Here is a 24,253-nt window from a genome sequence, read left to right as displayed (position 1 = left end):
TGCCCCATTGATGAATCAATTTTGCAAACACCTCCGGATGGAGCTCCCACTCCCCCGGATGAAAAGTCTGACGACTTAGAAAATCCGCTTCCCAATTTTCCACTCCTGGGATATATATTGCTGATAGATGGCAAGAGTGAGTCTCTGCCCATCAAATTATTTTGGAAACCTCTATCATCGCTAGAGAACTCTTTGTTCCCCCTTGATGATTGATATATGCTACAGTCGTGATATTGTCCTACTGGAATCTTATGAATTTGTCCGAAGCAAGCTGAGGCCACGCTTGAAGCGAGTTGAATATTGCTCTCAGTTCCAGAATATTTATTGGTAGTAGGGACTCCTCCTGAGTCCATACACCCTGAGCCTTCAGGGAATTCCAGACCGCACCCCAGCCCAAGAGGCTGCCGTCCATCGTCACTATGACCCATGCTGGCCTGCGGAAGCACATTCCCTGGGACAGATGATCCTGTGAAAACCAAAGAAGAGAGTCTCTGGTCTCTAGATCCAGATTTATCCGCGGAGATAAATCTGCATAATCCCCATTCCACTGTCTGAGCATACACAGCTGCAGTGGTCTGAGATGTAAGCGAGCAAACGGAACTATGTCCATTGCCGCTACCATTAGTCCAATTACCTCCATACACTGAGCCACTGATGGCCGAGGAATGGAATGAAGTGCTCGGCAAGTGGTTAAGATCTTTGATTTTCTGACCTCCGTCAGAAATTTTTTCATGTCTACCAAGTCTATCAGAGTTCCTAGGAATGGAACTCTTGTCAAATGAACAAGTGAACTCTTTTATGTTCACCTTCCACCTGTGAGTTCATAGAAAAGCCAACACAATGTCCGTGTGAGATTTGGCTAGATGGTAAGTTGATGCATGAATATATTATATATATCGTCCAGTTAGGGCGCCACTGATATGCCATGCGGCCTTAGAACCGCCAGAAGGGACCCTAGCACCTTTGTGAAAATTTTGGGAGCTGTGGCCAACCCGAAAGGAAGGGCCACAAACTGGTAATGTTTGTCCAGGAAGAGGAACCTGAGGAACTGGTGATGATCTTTGTGTATAGGAATGTGAAGATACGCATCCTTCAAATCCACAGTAGTCATATATTGACCCTCCTGGATCATTGGTAAAATTGTTTGTATGGTCTCCATCTTGAACGATGGGACTCTGAGAAATTTGTTCAGAGTTTTGAGATCTAAAATCAGTCTGAACGTTCCCTCTTTTTTGGGAACCACAAACAGATTGGAGTAAAACCCCTGCCCTTGTCCTAATTTTGGAACTGGGAAGATTACACCCATGGTATATAGGTCTTCTACACAGCGTAAGAACGCCTCTCTTTTTGTCTGGTTTACAGACAAACGTGAAAGATGAAATCTCCCCCTTGGGAGAGAATCCTTTAATTCTAGACGATACCCCTGGGTCACAATTTCTAATGCCCAGGAATCCTGAATGTCTCTTGCCCAAGCCTGAGCGAAGAGAGAAAGTCTGCCCCCTACTAGATCTGGTCCCTGATCTGGGGCTGCCCCTTCATGCTGTTTTGGTAGCAGCAGCGGGCTTCTTGGCCTGTTTACCTTTATTCCAGGTCTGGTTAGGTCTCCAGACTGACTTTATCGAGCAAAGTTCCCCTCATGCTTGGAGGCGGATGAGGAAGTAGAGGGACCGCCTTTAAAGTTTCGAAAGGAACGAAAATTATTCTGTTTGGTCCTCATTTTAACCGTCTTGTCCAGAGGAAGGGCATGACCTCTACCTCCAGTAATGTCAGAAATTATTTCCTTTAGTTCAGCCCGAATAGGGTCTTACCCTTAAAGGGAATAGCTAAAAGCTTGGATTTAGATGACACATCAGCAGACCATGACTTAAGCCATAACGCTCTACGCGCTAAAATGGCAAAGCCTGCATACTTACCCGCTAATTTAGCCATTTGGAAAGCAGCATCTGTAATAAAAGAATTTGCTAGCTTGAGAGCCTTAATTCTATCCAAAATATCATCTAATGGGGTCTCAACCTTAAGAGACTCCTCTAGAGCCTCAAACCAAAAAGCTGCTGCAGTAGTTACTGGAACAATGCACGCTATAAGTTGCAGAAGAAAACCCTGATGAATAAACAACTTCTTTAGAAGCCCTTCTAATTTTTTATCCATAGGATCTTTGAAAGCACAGCTGTCCTCAATAGGTATAGTTGTACGCTTAGCCAGGGTAGAAATAGCTCCCTCCACCTTAGGGCCCGTCTGCCACGAATCCCAAATGGTGTCAGATATGGGAAACATTTTCTTAAAAGTAGGAGGGGGAGAGAACGGAATGCCTGGTCTATCCCATTCCATAGTAACAATGTCCGAAATTCTTCTAGGAGTTAGTGTGGGATACAGCACCTTAATCTTTTCTTTCCTGTGTCAAGGAGCAGGACTAGCCAGGTCCCAATGTATAAATGCAAATAAGTAGATTTCCAGCCTCCAGGGAAAAAATTAAAAAAACTCTTTATTTCTTTTTCACAGGGTCCATGAAACAAACGACAACGTTTCAAACCACACACTGGTTCTTAGACATGACTAAGAACCAGTGTGTGGTTTGAAACGTTGTCGTTTTTTCATGGACCCTGTGAAAAAGAAAACAGAATTTATGTTTACCTGATAAATTACTTTCTCCAACGGTGTGTCCGGTCCACGGCGTCATCCTTACTTGTGGGATATTCTCTTCCCCAACAGGAAATGGCAAAGAGCCCAGCAAAGCTGGTCACATGATCCCTCCTAGGCTCCGCCTTCCCCAGTCATTCGACCGACGTAAAGGAGGAATATTTGCATAGGAGAAATCATATGATACCGTGGTGACTGTAGTTAAAGAAAATAAATTATCAGACCTGATTAAAAAACCAGGGCGGGCCGTGGACCGGACACACCGTTGGAGAAAGTAATTTATCAGGTAAACATAAATTCTGTTTTCTCCAACATAGGTGTGTCCGGTCCACGGCGTCATCCTTACTTGTGGGAACTAATACCAAAGCTTTAGGACACGGATGAAGGGAGGGAGCAAATCAGGTCACCTAGATGGAAGGCACCACGGCTTGCAAAACCTTTCTCCCAAAAATAGCCTCAGAAGAAGCAAAAGTATCAAATTTGTAAAATTTAGTAAAAGTGTGCAGTGAAGACCAAGTCGCTGCCTTACATATCTGATCAACAGAAGCCTCGTTCTTGAAGGCCCATGTGGAAGCCACGGCCCTAGTGGAATGAGCTGTGATTCTTTCAGGAGGCTGCCGTCCGGCAGTCTCGTAAGCCAATCTGATGATGCTTTTAAGCCAAAAAGAGAGAGAGGTAGAAGTTGCTTTTTGACCTCTCCTTTTACCAGAATAAACAACAAACAAGGAAGATGTTTGTCTAAAATCCTTTGTAGCATCTAAATAGAATTTTAGAGCACGAACTACATCCAAATTGTGCAACAAACGTTCCTTCTTTGAAACTGGATTCGGACACAAAGAAGGCACGACTATCTCCTGGTTAATGTTTTTGTTAGAAACAACTTTCGGAAGAAAACCAGGTTTAGTACGCAAAACCACCTTATCTGCATGGAACACCAGATAAGGAGGAGAACACTGCAGAGCAGATAACTCTGAAACTCTTCTAGCAGAAGAAATTGCAACCAAAAACAAAACTTTCCAAGATAATAACTTAATATCAACGGAATGTAAGGGTTCAAACGGAACCCCCTGAAGAACTGAAAGAACTAAATTGAGACTCCAAGGAGGAGTCAAAGGTTTGTAAACAGGCTTGATTCTAACCAGAGTCTGAACAAAAGCTTGAACATCTGGCACAGCTGCCAGCTTTTTGTGAAGTAACACAGACAAAGCAGAAATCTGTCCCTTCAAAGAACTTGCAGATAATCCTTTCTCCAAACCTTCTTGAAGAAAGGATAGAATCTTAGGAATTTTTATCTTGTCCCAAGGGAATCCTTTAGATTCACACCAACAGATATATTTTTTCCATATTTTATGGTAGATTTTTCTAGTTACAGGCTTTCTGGCCTGAACAAGAGTATCAATGACAGAATCTGAGAACCCTCGCTTTGATAAAATCAAGCGTTCAATCTCCAAGCAGTCAGTTGGAGTGAGACCAGATTCGGATGTTCGAACGGACCTTGAACAAGAAGGTCCCGTCTCAAAGGTAGCTTCCATGGTGGAGCCGATGACATATTCACCAGGTCTGCATACCAAGTCCTGCGTGGCCACGCAGGAGCTATCAAGATCACCGATGCCCTCTCCTGATTGATCCTGGCTACCACCCTGGGGATGAGAGGAAACGGTGGGAATACATAAGCTAGTTTGAAGGTCCAAGGTGCTACTAGTGCATCTACTAGAGTCGCCTTGGGATCCCTGGATCTGGACCCGTAGCAAGGAACCTTGAAGTTCTGACGAGAGGCCATCAGATCCATGTCTGGAATGCCCCACAGCTGAGTAATTTGGGCAAAGATTTCCGGATGGAGTTCCCACTCCCCCGGATGAAATGTCTGACGACTCAGAAAATCCGCTTCCCAATTTTCCACTCCTGGGATGTGGATTGCAGACAAGTGGCAGGAGTGAGTCTCCGCCCATTGAATGATTTTGGTCACTTCTTCCATCGCCAGGGAACTCCTTGTTCCCCCTTGATGGTTGATGTACGCAACAGTCGTCATGTTGTCCGATTGAAACCGTATGAATTTGGCCTTTGCTAGCTGAGGCCAAGCCTTGAGAGCATTGAATATCGCTCTCAGTTCCAGAATATTTATCGGGAGAAGAGATTCTTCCCGAGACCAAAGACCCTGAGCTTTCAGGAGTCCCCAGACCGCGCCCCAGCCCACCAGACTGGCGTCGGTCGTGACAATGACCCACTCTGGTCTGCGGAAGCTCATCCCCTGTGACAGGTTGTCCAGGGACAGCCACCAGCGGAGTGAATCTCTGGTCCTCTGATCTACTTGTATCGTCGGAGACAAGTCTGTATAATCCCCATTCCACTGACTGAGCATGCACAGTTGTAATGGTCTCAGATGAATTCGCGCAAAAGGAACTATGTCCATTGCCGCGACCATCAAGCCTATTACTTCCATGCACTGCGCTATGGAAGGAAGAGGAACAGAATGAAGTACTTGACAAGAGTTTAGAAGTTTTGATTTTCTGGCCTCTGTCAGAAAAATCCTCATTTCTAAGGAGTCTATTATTGTTCCCAAGAAGGGAACTCTTGTTGACGGAGATAGAGAACTTTTTTCTACGTTCACTTTCCACCCGTGAGATCTGAGAAAGGCCAGGACAATGTCCGTATGAGCCTTTGCTTGAGGAAGGGACGACGCTTGAATCAGAATGTCGTCCAAGGAAGGTACTACCGCAATGCCCCTTGGTCGTAGCACCGCTAGAAGGGACCCCAGTACCTTTGTGAAAATTCTTGGAGCAGTGGCTAATCCGAATGGAAGTGCCACAAACTGGTAATGCTTGTCCAGAAAGGCGAACCTTAGGAACCGATGATGTTCCTTGTGGATAGGAATATGTAGATACGCATCCTTTAAATCCACCGTGGTCATGAATTGACCTTCCTGGATGGAAGGAAGAATTGTTCGAATGGTTTCCATTTTGAACGATGGAACCTTGAGAAACTTGTTTAGGATCTTGAGATCTAAGATTGGTCTGAATGTTCCCTCTTTTTTGGGAACTATGAACAGATTGGAGTAGAACCCCATCCCTTGTTCTCCTAATGGAACAGGATGAATCACTCCCATTTTTAACAGGTCTTCTACACAATGTAAGAATGCCTGTTTTTTTATGTGGTCTGAAGACAATTGAGACCTGTGGAACCTCCCCCTTGGGGGAAGCCCCTTGAATTCCAGAAGATAACCTTGGGAGACTATTTCCAGCGCCCAAGGATCCAGAACATCTCTTGCCCAAGCCTGAGCGAAGAGAGAGAGTCTGCCCCCCACCAGATCCGGTCCTGGATCGGGGGCCAACATCTCATGCTGTCTTGGTAGCAGTGGCAGGTTTCTTGGCCTGCTTACCTTTGTTCCAGCCTTGCATTGGCCTCCAGGCTGGCTTGGCTTGAGAAGTATTACCCTCTTGCTTAGAGGATGTAGTACTTGGGGCTGGTCCGTTTCTGCGAAAGGGACGAAAATTTGGTTTATTTTTAGCCTTGAAAGACCTATCCTGAGGAAGGGCGTGGCCCTTGCCCCCAGTGATATCAGAAATAATCTCTTTCAAGTCAGGGCCAAACAGCGTTTTCCCCTTGAAAGGAATGTTAAGCAATTTGTTCTTGGAAGACGCATCCGCTGACCAAGATTTTAGCCAAAGCGCTCTGCGCGCCACAATTGCAAACCCAGAATTTTTCGCCGCTAATCTAGCCAATTGCAAAGTGGCGTCTAAGGTGAAAGAGTTAGCCAATTTGAGAGCATGAATTCTGTCCAAAATCTCCTCATAAGAAGAATCTTTATTGAGCGCCTTTTCTAGTTCATCGAACCAGAAACACGCTGCTGTAGTGACAGGAACAATGCATGAAATTGGTTGTAGAAGGTAACCTTGCTGAACAAACATCTTTTTAAGCAAACCCTCTAATTTTTTATCCATAGGATCTTTGAAAGCACAACTATCTTCTATGGGGATAGTGGTGCGTTTGTTTAGAGTAGAAACCGCCCCCTCGACCTTGGGGACTGTCTGCCATAAGTCCTTTCTGGGGTCGACCATAGGAAACAATTTCTTAAATATAGGGGGAGGGACGAAAGGTATGCCGGGCCTTTCCCATTCTTTGTTTACAATGTCCGCCACCCGCTTGGGTATAGGAAAAGCTTCGGGGGGCCCCGGGACCTCTAGGAACTTGTCCATCTTACATAATTTCTCTGGAATGACCAAATTCTCACAATCATCCAGAGTAGATAACACCTCCTTAAGCAGAGCGCGGAGATGTTCCAATTTAAATTTGAATGTAATCACATCAGGTTCAGCTTGTTGAGAAATTTTCCCTGAATCTGAAATTTCTCCCTCAGACAAAACCTCCCTGGCCCCCTCAGACTGGTGTAGGGGCACTTCAGAACCAATATCATCAGCGTCCTCATGCTCTTCAGTATTTTCTAAAACAGAGCAGTCGCGCTTTCGCTGATAAGTGGGCATTTTGGCTAAAATGTTTTTGATAGAATTATCCATTACAGCCGTTAATTGTTGCATAGTAAGGAGTATTGGCGCACTAGATGTACTAGGGGCCTCCTGTGTGGGCAAGACTGGCGTAGACGAAGGAGGGGATGATGCAGTACCATGCTTACTCCCCTCACTTGAGGAATCATCTTGGGCATCATTTTCTCTAAATTTTGTGTCACATAAATCACATCTATTTAAATGAGAAGGAACCTTGGCTTCCCCACATACAGAACACAGTCTATCTGATAGTTCAGACATGTTAAACAGGCATAAACTTGATAACAAAGTACAAAAAACGTTTTAAAATAAAACCGTTACTGTCACTTTAAATTTTAAACTTTCACATTTGCAGTAATAAAGTGTGTTCAAAGTATGAAGGAATTGTTCAAAATTCACCAAAATTTAAAGCCTTAAAAGTATTGCACACCAAATTTGAAAGCTTTAACTCTTAAAATAACGGAACCGGAGCCGTTTTTATATTTAACCCCTATACAGTCCCTGGTATCTGCTTTGCTGAGACCCAACCAAGCCCAAAGGGGAATACGATACCAAATGACGCCTTCAGAAAGCTTTTTCTATGTATCTGAGCTCCTCACACATGCATCTGCATGTCTTGCTTCCCAAAAACAACTGCGCAATAGAGGCGCGAAAATGAGGCTCTGCCTATGATTAGGGAAAGCCCCTAGAGAAAAAGGTGTCCAATACAGTGCCTGCCGGTTATTTTACATAATTCCCAAGAATAAAATAATTCCTCAAAGCTATGAAGTATTAAAAATGCTTATTTATCAATCGTTTTAGCCCAGAAAATGTCTACCAGTCTTAAAAGCCCTTGTGAAGCCCTTTATTCTTATGCAATAAAAATGGCTTACCGGATCCCATAGGGAAAATGACAGCTTCCAGCATTACCTAGTCTTGTTAGAAATGTGTCATACCTCAAGCAGCAAAAGTCTGCTCACTGTTTCCCCCAACTGAAGTTAATTCCTCTCAACAGTCCTGTGTGGAAACAGCCATCGATTTTAGTAACGGTTGCTAAAATCATTTTCCTCTTACAAACAGAAATCTTCATCTCTTTTCTGTTTCAGAGTAAATAGTACATACCAGCACTATTTTAAAATAACAAACTCTTGATTGAAGAATAAAAACTACATTTAAACACCAAAAAACTCTAAGCCATCTCCGTGGAGATGTTGCCTGTACAACGGCAAAGAGAATGACTGGGGAAGGCGGAGCCTAGGAGGGATCATGTGACCAGCTTTGCTGGGCTCTTTGCCATTTCCTGTTGGGGAAGAGAATATCCCACAAGTAAGGATGACGCCGTGGACCGGACACACCTATGTTGGAGAAATAAAGGTCTTATAATTTTTTTCCCTGGAGGCTGGAAATCTACTTATTTCGAAATTCTTCTAGGGACTGGAAAAACATTAGTGTAAGTAGGAACCTCTAGATATTTATCCATTTAACACAATAGGGTCCCAATCATCCAGAGTCGCAAAGACCTCCCTGAGTAAGAAGCGGAGGTGTTCAAGCTTAAACTTAAAGGCCGTCACATCTGAGTCTGTTTGAGGGAACATCTTTCCTGAATCAGAAAGCTCTCCCTCAGACAGCAATTCCCCCACCCCCAAATCAGAACACTGTGAGGGTACATCGCATTTACTCTAATACCTGACCTGCTGCGCTTACCCTGTAAACCTGGCAGTTTAGATAATACATCTGTAAGGGTAGTAGACATAACTGCAGCCATATCTTGCAGGGTGAAAGAATTAGATGCACTAGAAGTACTTGGTGTCGCTTGGGCGGGCGTTAAAGGTTGTGACACTTGGGGAGAAGTAGATGGCATAACCTGATTCTCTTCTAACTGAGAATCATCCTGAGACATACTTTTATCAGCTTAAAAATATGTTCTTTGCAATGTAAGGCCCTTTCAGTACATGGACACATTTGAAATGGGGGTTCCACAATGGCTTCTAAACACATTGAAAAACATTGGCTTTCCTCAATGTCAGACATGTTAAAACAGACTAGTAATGACCACACACAGGCTTGAAAACACTATTTTGTGAAAAAAATAATCTGAAAAAACGGTACTGCGCCTTTAAGAGAAAAAAAAGCATACAATTTTTCCAAAACTGCTTTAAAACGATAAAATTATCTAAATTTTATGATAAATGTATCCCAATTTGCCAGCTAAGATTGAACCACAAGAAAAGGAATACTTAACCCTTAAGGACAAAAAACGTTATAGCAAAAACATTATATTTAAGCAAATAAAAACCCTGCACCTCGCCACAGCCCTGCTGTGGCGCCTACCTGCCCTCAGGGGTCTGCAAAAATCGATTAACCCTTCGATTAGGCCCAAACTTTCCTGAAAGGCCCACCGGAGCTGGAGCTTGCTGCTTGCATGGGGAATACAACTGCGCAACTGAGGCGCGAAAATAGGCCCCGTCCATCTACCTTGATGTCTCACAGCCTTAAACAATAACTACACCAGAGCGGTCTAAAAATCCTAGCCATGTGGGTTCATATACCCAAGTCTACATGAAGCCATGTGTACCCTCCATTGCCAAAATTAATTAAAACATTTGCCACAAAAAACGTTATTTCATCTCCCATCAAAGAATCGTTTGCCCACAAACATGTTATCAGCGTCAACCATTTTTTACAGCCCAACATACAGGTCCAGTAATACCCCTCTCTATACATTAGGATTACTGCTTACCCTTTCCCTCATGGGAATACTGTCAGCCAATTCTGAAATAACACAGTCTCTACAGAAAAAAATTACTGAACATACCTCAATGCTTGTAGCATGAAAAACGTTCCTCACACTGAAGTTTCTTAAGTACTCCTCAGCCATTCTGTGGGAACTACTCTGGATCTTAGTAACAACTGCTAAGATCATCAGTCTCCAGGCAGAAATCTTCATCCATCTGCTGCCTGAGAAAAAATAGCACTCACCGGTACCATTTAAAATAAAAAAGTCTTGCTTGAAGAAAATAAAAACTAACATTTTATCACCTCTTTCACTTTACCCTTCCTATTACTTAGAGTAGGCAAAGACAATGACCGGGGTGGAGTCAAGGGAGGAGCTATATATGTGGTGCTCTTTGCCACTTCCTGTTAGGAGGATAATATCCCACAAGGATGAATCCGTGGACTCGTCCTATCTTATAGAAGAAATCCACAATATTTAGAGCTAAATTACACAAAAAAGGGGGGGGGGGGGGTTGTTTTATTACACATCACTAAAATCTGAAGCGGTTTACTGGTCATATAAAATCTAAAAGCTGTTTACTGGTCATATAAGCAGCAGTTTATGCACAGACATGCTGTTCAAACATGCAATCCAATAATGTGGTTGTGCCTGAGGGGGATGTTAAAAAATTAGCAAAACCTGGAGGTGAAAGGTAATTAGTCTATTCTGTCCAAACAGCAAAATAAGCATGTAGTAGAACAGCAATACCCAACTAATAATTAATGAGTGCTATGGTGAGCCAAGATACAGCAGTACAGATAACTTGAAAGCAGTATATTAAAAAAATGCATGGAAATAAAGAGGTATTAACTGCAATATAACAATGCCTATAACCCTGTAAAGGTTTGAAGAAAGTCACAAAAAGGAACAAAATGTACAAGAGAACTTTGTATTCTGTATATATCAGTTGTGTGCTCACCTCCTCTGGCAGTTCACTGTATGCAGATTCAGAGGTAGATAGTAAAAATATAGGAGAAAATGATGGTATATCTTGTAGAAGCGTCAAAAAAGTTGCTCTCACAGTTTCACTGACAGCATCCCACCAGTCTTCAATATGAGGCATGTAAACAACACTGGGTACTGATCTCCGTGCTTCACGGAATATCTGTATAAAATAGAAACATTTGAAATTAGCGGATCTAGTCAAACTACAAATTTTAACGTATAACCCTGATACAATAGAAAAAGTTTCAGATCTTTACTTCGCAAATGCATTTGTATCTCACTAGCCATGAGATAATGTAAGGCTACCAACAATAAATAAAAAGTCACTGTTATATGAAGAACTACAACATAATAAAATATATATAAAAATTATTCATGTGATTAATGACACAAATTACATTGCCCTGTCAATAAATTTCATAAACCAAAAATAAATGCTTGCAGTCATACACAGCAAGTTTTCTCAAGAAATGTGCAGAAAACATAATTTATGCTTACCAGATAAATTATTCTCCTTCCGGATAGTCCACTGCTTCATTCCTTACTGTTGGGAAATACAACACCTGGCCACCAGGAGGAGGCAAAGACACCCCAGCCAAAGGCTTAAATATCCCTCCCACTTCCTCATTACCCCAGTCATTCTGCCGAGGGAACAAGGAAAAGTAGGAGAAACATTAGGGTATAAATGGTGCCAGAAAAATAAAATAGGGGATCGCCCATAGACCAGAAAAAAAAACGGGAAGGGGCCGTGGACTCTCCCTATCTGGAAGGAAAGGAATTAATCTGGTAAGCATAAATTATGTTTTCCTTCCTAAGATAGGGAGAGTGAACAGCTTCATTTTTAACTGATGGGAAAACTATACCCAAGCTCCAGAGGACACTGAATGAATAAAGGGAGGGAACAAAAAGTAAGAGGCGGACCCTATTCTGAGGGCATCAAAGCCTGCAAGACTTTTCTCCCGAAAGCTGTAAAAACATCAAACTTGTAAAATTTTGAAAAAGTATGTAAGGAGGACCAGGTAGCCGCCTTACAAATCTGATCCATAGAGGCCTTGTTCTTAAATTCCCAAGAGGAAGCCACTGCTCTAGTGGAATGAGCCGTTACCCTCTCAGGAGGACGATGTCCCACTGTCTAGTAAGCTAAGCGAATGACACTCCTTAACCAAAAAAATAGGGAAGTCGAAGTAGCCTTCTGCCCATTACGCTTCCCTGAATAGACTACAAACAAAGAGGAAGATTGTCTAAACTCCTTAGTAGCCTGAAGATAGAACTTCATAGCGCGAACCACATCCTAATTGTGAAGTAAGCGTTCCTTTGATGAAGAAGGATTAGGACACAAGGAAGGAACCACAATCTCCTGAATGATGTTGCGATCTTACACAACCTCAGGAATAAAACCTAATTTAGTACGTAAAACTGCCTTATCTGCATGAAAAATCAGATAAGGGGGCTCACATTGCAAAGCAGAGGTCTCAGAAACTCTGCGCGCATAGGCAATAGCCAATAAAAAAAACTTCCAAGATAATTTAATGTCAACGGAATGCAGAGGCTCAAAACAGAACCTGCTGCAAAACACGAGGGAACAAGATTTAGGCTCCAAGGAGGAGCCCCAGATCTAAACACAGGTCTGATCCTAATCAGAGCCTTAAAGGACTGCACGTCTGGAAACTCAGCCAGTCTCTTGTGCACTAAAACCGACAGGGCCGAAATCTCTAACCTCAGGGAACTAGCAGAAAGGCCCTTCTCCAGCCCATCCTGGAGAAAAGATAAGATCCTGGCAACCTTAACTCTGTGCCAGGAAAAAACAGAATTTATGTTTACCTGATAAATTACTTTCTCCAACGGTGTGTCCGGTCCACGGCGTCATCCTTACTTGTGGGATATTCTCCTCCCCAACAGGAAATGGCAAAGAGCCCAGCAAAGCTGGTCACATGATCCCTCCTAGGCTCCGCCTTCCCCAGTCATTCGACCGACGTAAAGGAGGAATATTTGCATAGGAGAAATCATATGATACCGTGGTGACTGTAGTTAAAGAAAATAAATTATCAGACCTGATTAAAAAACCAGGGCGGGCCGTGGACCGGACACACCGTTGGAGAAAGTAATTTATCAGGTAAACATAAATTCTGTTTTCTCCAACATAGGTGTGTCCGGTCCACGGCGTCATCCTTACTTGTGGGAACCAATACCAAAGCTTTAGGACACGGATGAAGGGAGGGAGCAAATCAGGTCACCTAGATGGAAGGCACCACGGCTTGCAAAACCTTTCTCCCAAAAATAGCCTCAGAAGAAGCAAAAGTATCAAATTTGTAAAATTTAGTAAAAGTGTGCAGTGAAGACCAAGTCGCTGCCTTACATATCTGATCAACAGAAGCCTCATTCTTGAAGGCCCATGTGGAAGCCACAGCCCTAGTAGAATGAGCTGTGATTCTTTCAGGAGGCTGCCGTCCGGCAGTCTCGTAAGCCAATCTGATGATGCTTTTAATCCAAAAAGAGAGAGAGGTAGAAGTTGCTTTTTGACCTCTCCTTTTACCAGAATAAACAACAAACAAAGAAGATGTTTGTCTAAAATCCTTTGTAGCATCTAAATAGAATTTTAGAGCACGAACTACATCCAAATTGTGCAACAAACGTTCCTTCTTTGAAACTGGATTCGGACACAAAGAAGGCACGACTATCTCCTGGTTAATGTTTTTGTTAGAAACAACTTTCGGAAGAAAACCAGGTTTAGTACGTAAAACCACCTTATCTGCATGGAACACCAGATAAGGAGGAGAACACTGCAGAGCAGATAATTCTGAAACTCTTCTAGCAGAAGAAATTGCAACCAAAAACAAAACTTTCCAAGATAATAACTTAATATCAACGGAATGTAAGGGTTCAAACGGAACCCCCTGAAGAACTGAAAGAACTAAATTGAGACTCCAAGGAGGAGTCAAATGTTTGTAAACAGGCTTGATTCTAACCAGAGCCTGAACAAAGGCTTGAACATCTGGCACAGCTGCCAGCTTTTTGTGAAGTAACACAGACAAGGCAGAAATCTGTCCCTTCAAAGAACTTGCAGATAATCCTTTCTCCAATCCTTCTTGAAGAAAGGATAGAATCTTAGGAATTTTTACCTTGTCCCAAGGGAATCCTTTAGATTCACACCAACAGATATATTTTTTCCATATTTTGTGGTAGATTTTTCTAGTTACAGGCTTTCTGGCCTGAACAAGAGTATCAATGACAGAATCTGAGAACCCTCGCTTTGATAAGATCAAGCGTTCAATCTCCAAGCAGTCAGTTGGAGTGAGACCAGATTCGGATGTTTGAACGGACCTTGAACAAGAAGGTCTCGTCTCAAAGGTAGCTTCCATGGTGGAGCCGATGACATATTCACCAGGTCTGCATACCAAGTCCTGCGTGGCCACGCAGGAGCTATCAAGATCACCGATGCCCTCTCCTGATTGATCCTGGCTACCAGCCTGGGGATGAGAGGAAACGGCGGGAATACATAAGCTAGTTTGAAGGTCCAAGGTGCTACTAGTGCATCTACTAGAGTCGCCTTGGGATCCCTGGATCTGGACCCGTAGCAAGGAACCTTGAAGTTCTGACGAGAGGCCATCAGATCCATGTCTGGAATGCCCCACAATTGAGTAATTTGGGCAAAGATTTCCGGATGGAGTTCCCACTCCCCCGGATGAAATGTCTGACGACTCAGAAAATCCGCTTCCCAATTTTCCACTCCTGGGATGTGGATTGCAGACAAGTGGCAGGAGTGAGTCTCCGCCCATTGAATGATTTTGGTCACTTCTTCCATCGCCAGGGAACTCCTTGTTCCCCCCTGATGGTTGATGTACGCAACAGTCGTCATGTTGTCTGATTGAAACCGTATGAACTTGGCCTTTGCTAGCTGAGGCCAAGCCTTGAGAGCATTGAATATCGCTCTCAGTTCCAGAATATTTATCGGGAGAAGAGATTCTTAACGAAACCAAAGACCCTGAGCTTTCAGGGGTCCCCAGACCGCGCCCCAGCCCACCAGACTGGCGTCGGTCGTGACAATGACCCACTCTGGTCTGCGGAAGCTCATCCCCTGTGACAGGTTGTCCAGGGACAGCCACCAACGGAGTGAATCTCTGGTCCTCTGATCTACTTGTATCGTCGGAGACAAGTCTGTATAGTCCCCATTCCACTGACTGAGCATGCACAGTTGTAATGGTCTTAGATGAATTCGCGCAAAAGGAACTATGTCCATTGCCGCTACCATCAAACCTATTACTTCCATGCACTGCGCTATGGAAGGAAGAGGAACAGAATGAAGTATTTGACAAGAGTTTAGAAGTTTTGATTTTCTGGCCTCTGTCAGAAAAATCCTCATTTCTAAGGAGTCTATTATTGTTCCCAAGAAGGGAACCCTTGTTGACGGAGATAGCGAACTTTTTCCTACGTTCACTTTCCACCCGTGAGATCTGAGAAAGGCCAGGACAATGTCCGTGTGAGCCTTTGCTTGTGGAAGGGACGACGCTTGAATCAGAATGTCGTCCAAGTAAGGTACTACTGCAATGCCCCTTGGTCTTAGCACCGCTAGAAGGGACCCTAGTACCTTTGTGAAAATTCTTGGAGCAGTGGCTAATCCAAACGGAAGTGCCACAAACTGGTAATGCTTGTCCAGGAATGCGAACCTTAGGAACCGATGATGTTCCTTGTGGATAGGAATATGTAGATACGCATCCTTTAAATCCACCGTGGTCATGAATTGACCTTCCTGGATGGAAGGAAGAATTGTTCGAATGGTTTCCATTTTGAACGATGGAACCTTGAGAAACTTGTTTAGGATCTTGAGATCTAAGATTGGTCTGAATGTTCCCTCTTTTTTGGGAACTACGAACAGATTGGAGTAGAACCCCATCCCTTGTTCTCCTAATGGAACAGGATGAATCACTCCCATTTTTAACAGGTCTTCTACACAATGTAAGAATGCCTGTTTTTTTATGTGGTCTGAAGACAATTGAGACCTGTGGAACCTCCCCCTTGGGGGAAGCCCCTTGAATTCCAGAAGATAACCTTGGGAGACTATTTCTAGTGCCCAAGGATCCAGAACATCTCTTGCCCAAGCCTGAGCGAAGAGAGAGAGTCTGCCCCCCACCAGATCCGGTCCCGGATCGGGGGCAAACATCTCATGCTGTCTTGGTAGCAGTGGCAGGTTTCTTGGCCTGCTTTCCTTTGTTCCAGCCTTGCATTGGCCTCCAGGCTGGCTTGGTTTGAGAAGTATTACCCTCTTGCTTAGAGGACGTAGCACTTGGGGCTGGTCCGTTTCTGCGAAAGGGACGAAAATTAGGTTTATTTTTGGCTTTGAAAGACCTATCCTGAGGAAGGGCGTGGCCCTTGCCCCCAGTGATATCAGAGATAATCTCTTTCAAGTCAGGGCCAAACAGCGTTTTCCCCTTGAAAGGAATGTTAAGCAATTTGTTCTTGGAAGACGCATCCGCTGACCAAGATTTTAACCAAAGCGCTCTGCGCGCCACAATAGCAAAACCAGAATTTTTCGCCGCTAACCTAGCCAATTGCAAAGTGGCGTCTAGGGTGAAAGAATTAGCCAATTTGAGAGCATGAATTCTGTCCATAATCTCCTCATAAGAAGAAGAATTATTATTGAGCGCCTTTTCTAGTTCATCGAACCAGAAACACGCTGCTGTAGTGACAGGAACAATGCATGAAATTGGTTGTAGAAGGTAACCTTGCTGAACAAACATCTTTTTAAGCAAACCCTCTAATTTTTTATCCATAGGATCTTTGAAAGCACAACTATCTTCTATGGGTATAGTGGTGCATTTGTTTAGAGTAGAAACCGCCCCCTCGACCTTGGGGACTGTCTGCCATAAGTCCTTTCTGGGGTCGACCATAGGAAACAATTTCTTAAATATGGGGGGAGGGACGAAAGGTATACCGGGCCTTTCCCATTCTTTATTTACAATGTCCGCCACCCGCTTGGGTATAGGAAAAGCTTCGGGGGGCCCCGGGACCTCTAGGAACTTGTCCATTTTACATAATTTCTCTGGAATGACCAAATTCTCACAATCATCCAGAGTAGATAACACCTCCTTAAGCAGAGCGCGGAGATGTTCCAATTTAAATTTAAATGTAATCACATCAGGTTCAGCTTGTTGAGAAATTTTCCCTGAATCTGAAATTTCTCCCTCAGACAAAACCTCCCTGGCCCCCTCAGACTGGTGTAGGGGCACTTCAGAACCAATATCATCAGCGTCCTCATGCTCTTCAGTATTTTCTAAAACAGAGCCGTCGCGCTTTCGCTGATAAGTGGGCATTTTGGCTAAAATGTTTTTGATAGAATTATCCATTACAGCCGTTAATTGTTGCATAGTAAGGAGTATTGGCGCACTAGATGTACTAGGGGCCTCCTGTGTGGGCAAGACTGGTGTAGACGAAGGAGGGGATGATGCAGTACCATGCTTACTCCCCTCACTTGAGGAATCATCTTGGGCATCATTTTCTCTAAATTTTGTGTCACATAAATCACATCTATTTAAATGAGAAGGAACCTTGGCTTCCCCACATACAGAACACAGTCTATCTGGTAGTTCAGACATGTTAAACAGGCATAAACTTGATAACAAAGTACAAAAAACGTTTTAAAATAAAACCGTTACTGTCACTTTAAATTTTAAACTGAACACACTTTATTACTGCATATGTGAAAAAGTATGAAGGAATTGTTCAAAATTCACCAAAATTTCACCACAGTGTCTTAAAGCCTTAAAAGTATTGCACACCAAATTTGGAAGCTTTAACCCTTAAAATAACGGAACCGGAGCCGTTTTTATATTTAACCCCTTTACAGTCCCTGGTATCTGCTTTGCTGAGACCCAACCAAGCCCAAAGGGGAATACGATACCAAATGACGCCTTCAGAAAGTCTTTTCTATGTATCAGAGCTCCTCGCACATGCATCTGCATGTCATGCTTCCCAAAAACAAGTGCGCAATAGAGGCGCGAAAATGAGACTCTGCCTATGATTAGGGAAAGCCCCTAGAGAATAAGGTGTCCAATACAGTGCCTGCCGGTTATTTTACATAGTTCCCAAGATTAAAATAATTCCTCAAGGCTATGGAGTATAAAATATGCTTATATATAAATCGTTTTAGCCCAGAAAATGTCTACAGTCTTAAAAGCCCTTGTGAAGCCCTTTTTTCTCTTTATGTAATAAAAATGGCTTACCGGATCCCATAGGGAAAATGACAGCTTCCAGCATTACATCGTCTTGTTAGAAATGTGTCATACCTCAAGCAGCAAAAGTCTGCTCCCTGTTTCCCCCAACTGAAGTTAATTCCTCTCAACAGTCCTGTGTGGAAACAGCCATCGATTTTAGTAACGGTTGCTAAAATCATTTTCCTCTTACAAACAGAAATCTTCATCTCTTTTCTGTTTCAGAGTAAATAGTACATACCAGCACTATTTTAAAATAACAAACTCTTGATTGAATAATAAAAACTACATTTAAACACCAAAAAACTCTAAGCCATCTCCGTGGAGATGTTGCCTGTACAACGGTAAAGAGAATGACTGGGGAAGGCGGAGCCTAGGAGGGATCATGTGACCAGCTTTGCTGGGCTCTTTGCCATTTCCTGTTGGGGAGGAGAATATCCCACAAGTAAGGATGACGCCGTGGACCGGACACACCTATGTTGGAGAAACCACATTCTTCACACCAGAATAAGTAGGTCCTCCACACCTTGTGGTAGATACGCCAAGTTACTGGTATAAGAGCTTGAATAAGAGTATCAATGATACTCTCAGAGAAACCTCTCTGAGAGTTCAATCTCCACGCAGTCAGCCTCAGATAATCTAGTTTTTGATGAACAAATGGACCTTGTATCAGCAGGTCTCTGCAACAAGTTAACTTCCATTGAGGAAATGAGGACATCCAGACTACGATGGAGCAATCAGGATTACAGATACCCGCTCCTCCTTGAAGCAGGCCACCACTGAGGAAGAAGCGGTAATGGAGGAAAAAGATATGAGTTTGGACCTCCAGGGCACTGCTAGTGCATCTAATAGATCCGCTTGGTGACCCCTCAACCTAGACTTGTACCTGGGTAGCTTGGTATTAAGACGGGACGCCATGAGATCTATCTCCGGCGTCCCCCACCTGCTACCTTGGTATGGAGAGACCTTTACCCTGGATGGAAGGATTGCCTGCTGAGAAAATCCGCCTCCTAGTTGTCCACACCCGGAATGTGGATAGCTGATAGCAAACGGTTGTGTGCCTCCGCCCACTCCAGAATCTGAGATACTTCTTTCATCGCCAAGGAACTTCTCGTTCCCCCTTGATGGTTGATGTAAACCCCTGAGGTTATATTGTTTGATTGGAATCTGATAAAGTGGCCAAGCCTTCAAGGTCTTGAAGATTGCCTGTAGTTCCAAAATATTGATCGGGAGGGAGGACTCATCCTGAATCCACAACCCCTGTGCCTTCCTGGCACCCCAAACATCTCTTCATCCAAATAGGCTTGCGTCCATAGTCACAATCTGCCAGGACGGTCTTAAGAAGCATGTCCATCGGGACAGATGATCTGGACAGAGCCACCAAGAGAGCAATTCTCTCGACCTGCTGTCTAATACAATCTGTTGAGACAGATCTGAATGATCGCTGTTCCACTGCCTCAGCATGCACAGTTGTAAATGTCTGAGATGGAACCTGGCAAAAGGAATGATGTCCATGCAGGACACCATGAGACCAATCACCTCCATATACTGAGTCACAGAGGGACTCAAGGAGGTCTGGAGGGCAAGAAATGCCGAAGTTAGCTTGCAACGTCTCTTGTCTGTTAGAAATATCCTCATGGATATGGAGTCTATTATAGTGCCCAGGAATTTAACCCTGGTACTTGGGATAAGAGAACTAGTTTCCAAGTTATCTTCCATCCATGTGATCGAAGAAGACTAAGAAGGGACTCTGAAAATTCTTCTGCAAGACGAAAGGATGGGGCTACTGCAATACCCTGAGTTCTGGTAACGGCTAGAAGAGCCCCCAGAACCTTCGTAAAGATTCTTGGAGCAGTAGCTAGGCCAAATGGAAGTGCAATGAACTGGAAGTGCTGGTCCAGGAATGCAAACCTCAGGAACTGAAAGTGTTCCCTGTGGATTGGAACATGAAGGTAAGCATTCTTCAGATCTATAGTGGTCATAAAATGGCTTTCCTGAATTAAAGGAAGGATGGACCTTATAGTCTCCATCTTGAAGGAAGGGACACTGAGAAATTTGTTTAAGCACTTTAGGTCCAGAATTGGGTGGAAAGTTCCCTCCTTCTTACGGACCACGAAAAGGTTTGAATAAAACCCCAAACCTCTCTCTTTGATAGGCACCAGGGCAACAACTCCTAACGAGGATAAATCCTGAACACACCCTAGAAAGGCATCTCTCTTTTCTGGTCTGATACACAGATTCAAGAGAAGGAATCTGCCCCTGGGCAGATGAGATTTGAAGCTTATCTTGTATACCTGAGATACCACCTCCAGGACCCACGGATCCTGTACGTCCTTAAACCAAGCGTCTGAAAAAAAGACAGTCTGCCCCCTACACAATCCGATCCCAGATTGGGGCCGCCCCTTCATGCCAATTTGTTTTCAGCAGGCTTCTTATTCTGATTGGATTTATTCCAGGACCGAGCCGGCTATCAAGTACACTTGGGTTGCTCGGGCTTGGAGGATTATTGTTGTTAGGATTTGTCAGAACGAAAGGAACGAAAGTTAGAACATTGTCGTCACTTAGACTTGTTCTTATCTTGCGGTAGGAAGACACCCTTGCCTCTGGTAACCATAGAAATAATGGAGTCCAGGCCTGGACCAAATAAAATCTTTCCCTTGAAGGGAAGAGAAAGGAGTCTGGACTTAGAAGTCATATCCGCAGACCAAGACTTCAACCAGAGCGCCCGGCGGGCTAGGAACGCAAAGCCAGATGCCTTTGCATTTAGGCAAATAATTTCCATGTGCGCATCACAGATAAAAGAATTAGCAATTCTCAGAGCTTTAATTCTGTCTTGAATATCCTCGAGGAGAGACTCCACCTCAATGAGTTCCGACAGTCGCACCAGTAAGCAACTGCAGTCGCAGGTTGAAACAAAAATCCTGTATGTTGAAACATCTTTCTCAGAAAGGTTTCCATATTCTTATCCATCGGCTCTCTGAACGAAGAACTATCTTCAAGAGGTATAGTAGTACTTTTAGCAAGCGCAGTGATAGCACAATCCACTTTAGGAATGGAGCCCTACAAATCATTTTGAGAGTCCGGGCCCGGGAACAACTTTTTAAAAGTAGATGAGGGAGAAAAGGAAGAACCAATTCTTTTTTTCCAATAATTTTTGCCATCTTAACCGGCACAGAAAAAGTCTAAAGAACTTTCCTGTCTACGTAAACTCTGTCTAATTTAGGTATCACATGTTCTTCAGTCAGTGCGGCCTCTGGAACCTCTAACGTAGACAGAACCTCCTTTAATAAAAAAACGCAAGTGCTCAATTTTAAATCTAAAGGACGGTTCCCCCGCAGCAGGAGGCTTAGACGTTAAGGACCCCGACCCAAAATGTTCACCCTCTGAAGCTACAGAGGTTAACTCATCATCGGATAACTTGGACATAATAGCTAAATCCGATAAATATTTATATGACTCCGGGTCAGGAGAGCTATGTTTAACCTTTCTCTTGCATTTTTTAGAGCGAGGTAATGCACTGAGGGCCGCAGACACCGCCGTTTATAACTGCGTGGCAAAGTCAGCAGGAAGAAGGCCCCCTCCGGATGGAGGATTAGATGTGCTACGGGGAACTGCATGTGGAGTGGATAATGTAGCAAGGGTAGTAATCTAACGGGACGCTGAGTCCTGAGAGGTAGACGGCTCAGAGGGACTAAGAACCTTAGCAGGCTTGTCTCCCTTCTTAGACTTTATAACGGTGGGCATGTGGAACATAATTGAGTGGGCGGGAAAACCACGGCCTCCTCACAATATTAACAGGCATGATTTAGTACAGAAGGAGTACCTTCTAACATCAGAGTCCTCCATAGCTCAGGTTATACCCACAGGAGGACACAAATCAAAACGTTTTTTTATTATAGAAAACTGCATCTTTATACTCCCAATGGCTGGGACACTCACCACCTCCTAAACCCAGACAGTTAACAGAGGAAACGCTGTTCAAGTTCAAGTCTCAGCCGGAATGGAGGAAATGAACATAGACCACACCCTGTCACATGGAGTGCAAGATAATACTTTCCCTGTTATTACAAGTACAGCAAGTATAAGGAGCTGTGCAACACCGTCAAAAATGAAAGTGAAACTTAAGTGAAACCTGTTTGTTCCAGCCCAGGAAAAAAATTCACACAAAGTAGCATGTAAATAATTAATAAACTGATTAACCCCAACTGATCAATAAAACCCCTTCAGAGGATATTAACCCTGGATCCTATCAAGGTATAAAGGAGCCACACTGTGACCCTGTTATTGCGTTTTGTGTAAAATTGAAACGATATTACCTCCAGGATCCATGCTGTGGAACAGAACACAGCCTCTCAAGTGTGAGAGCAGCGCTCCTGACATGCACTTGAGTGAGAGAAAAAAGGCAGTGAAACTCGTCAGCACTGATTGCTTAGGAGCTGTTAGCAGTAGTCTGGATGGTTTCCCAGAAAAACTTTCCCTGCATCTCCAGACTTTCATCAATACTCTCACTGAGAGGTTGAAATGACTACTTAAAACTCCAGTCCTATCCTGAAGGGCAGATATCCTTTTTCAGGACTCTCCAAATCTTCTGCCACCTCCTAACGTGACGAAATGCAAAGAACGACTGGGGTAATGAGGAAGTGGGAGGGATATTTAAGCCTTTGGCTGAGGTGTCTTTGCCTCCTCCTGGTGGCCAGGTGTTGTATTTACCAACAGTAAGGAATTAAGCAGTGGACTCTCCCTATCTTAGGACGGAAAGCATATTTTGGAAAATGTAGGTGTTTCTAAATGAAATGCAGTTATTATAGGGTTTTTATAATCCCTTCACTATTTATCTTTATAAAAGTCATATTTGAAGTGAAGCAAGTCGTCAAAGGAATGAATATAGTTTTAAGTCATTGAAGACACTAAACAGAACACTACAAGCTTGAGGTTAAAAAAAAAAAAAAAAAAAATTAGTTTTAAATTTTATATCTTTTTATTGATTTTTATAACAAGAGAAAAAAATATATATATTAGACAATGTCAGGGAAGAAAAAAATACAAATAAAACAGATACCTTGGTTATTACCATTTACATAGTAGCTAAAATAAAGTTTATCGACATGAGTTATCTTGAGTACACTTGATATCCAATACAAAATCTTTTTTTCCCCCTTAATTTTCACATGCTTAATTTGTACATATAAAGAAGAAACAATATTCTAACAAAAATTACCTCATATTACAAAGTCTTACAAGCAACAATACTAAAATAAATAAATAAAACTGCGAGGAACACTTTACACTATGTTTAGTTGCAAGACAGTAACTGGCATAATCATCTGATCCACGTCATAATCTTACTTCTAAACTTTAACGTGGTTTATTCTTACTATTATTATAGAACTTTATTGAGAATCCAACAAACAATATTTGTAGCAATTTGCACGCAACAGACGTAATGTCAAAAAGTTGACATATCATATACACTTTCCAGATATATTCTCTATACAGAACTTTTATAACTTCCTTACACACGTTTTATACCGTATATAAATATGCAAATAGAAAAAGAAGAAAAAAGAAAATGTCCCATCTCATATTGTCATATTTATTGGATTCTATTTTCCTACATATTCGCCTGGTAAACAAAACCAAAAAAAAAAAAAAAAAAAGGGAGAAACCCCCATCCCTGACAGGCTGTTACCTTCCTCCTTTACTTTCTATAACCAACTCCTCTACAATCAGCATCGATAGAAAGACTGTGCTCCTTAAAGGGGCAATAAACTGCTTCTGTCTAACAAGAGGCCAAGACAAGATTATATTCTTCCACTAATCAAAAAACAGAATTTATGCTTACCTGATAAATTACTTTCTCCAACGGTGTGTCCGGTCCACGGCGTCATCCTTACTTGTGGGATATTCTCTTCCCCAACAGGAAATGGCAAAGAGTCCCAGCAAAGCTGGTCACATGATCCCTCCTAGGCTCCGCCCACCCCAGTCATTTGACCGACGGACAGGAGGAAATATATATAGGAGAAATCATATGATACCGTGGTGACTGTAGTTAGAGAAAATAATTCATCAGACCTGATTAAAAAAACCAGGGCGGGCCGTGGACCGGACACACCGTTGGAGAAAGTAATTTATCAGGTAAGCATAAATTCTGTTTTCTCCAACATTGGTGTGTCCGGTCCACGGCGTCATCCTTACTTGTGGGAACCAATACC

General features: G+C 43.1%; 1 protein-coding gene across 1 annotated transcript in view; it reads right to left on the bottom strand.

Annotated features, from left to right (window-relative positions):
* ATAD2B (ATPase family AAA domain containing 2B) overlaps positions 1-24,253 on the bottom strand; it is an 823,789-nt gene that overhangs the window by 371,629 nt on the left and 427,907 nt on the right. The window contains exon 18 of the mRNA XM_053711168.1: positions 10,811-10,996. Within this exon, the coding sequence (XP_053567143.1) occupies positions 10,811-10,996 (186 nt within the window). The remainder of the gene's footprint in view (positions 1-10,810; positions 10,997-24,253) is intronic.

The sequence above is a fragment of the Bombina bombina genome, chromosome 4, assembly GCF_027579735.1.
Source record: "Bombina bombina isolate aBomBom1 chromosome 4, aBomBom1.pri, whole genome shotgun sequence".
Classification (NCBI taxonomy): Eukaryota; Metazoa; Chordata; class Amphibia; order Anura; family Bombinatoridae; genus Bombina; species Bombina bombina.
This window is presented reverse-complemented; position numbering and strand designations above follow the sequence as displayed.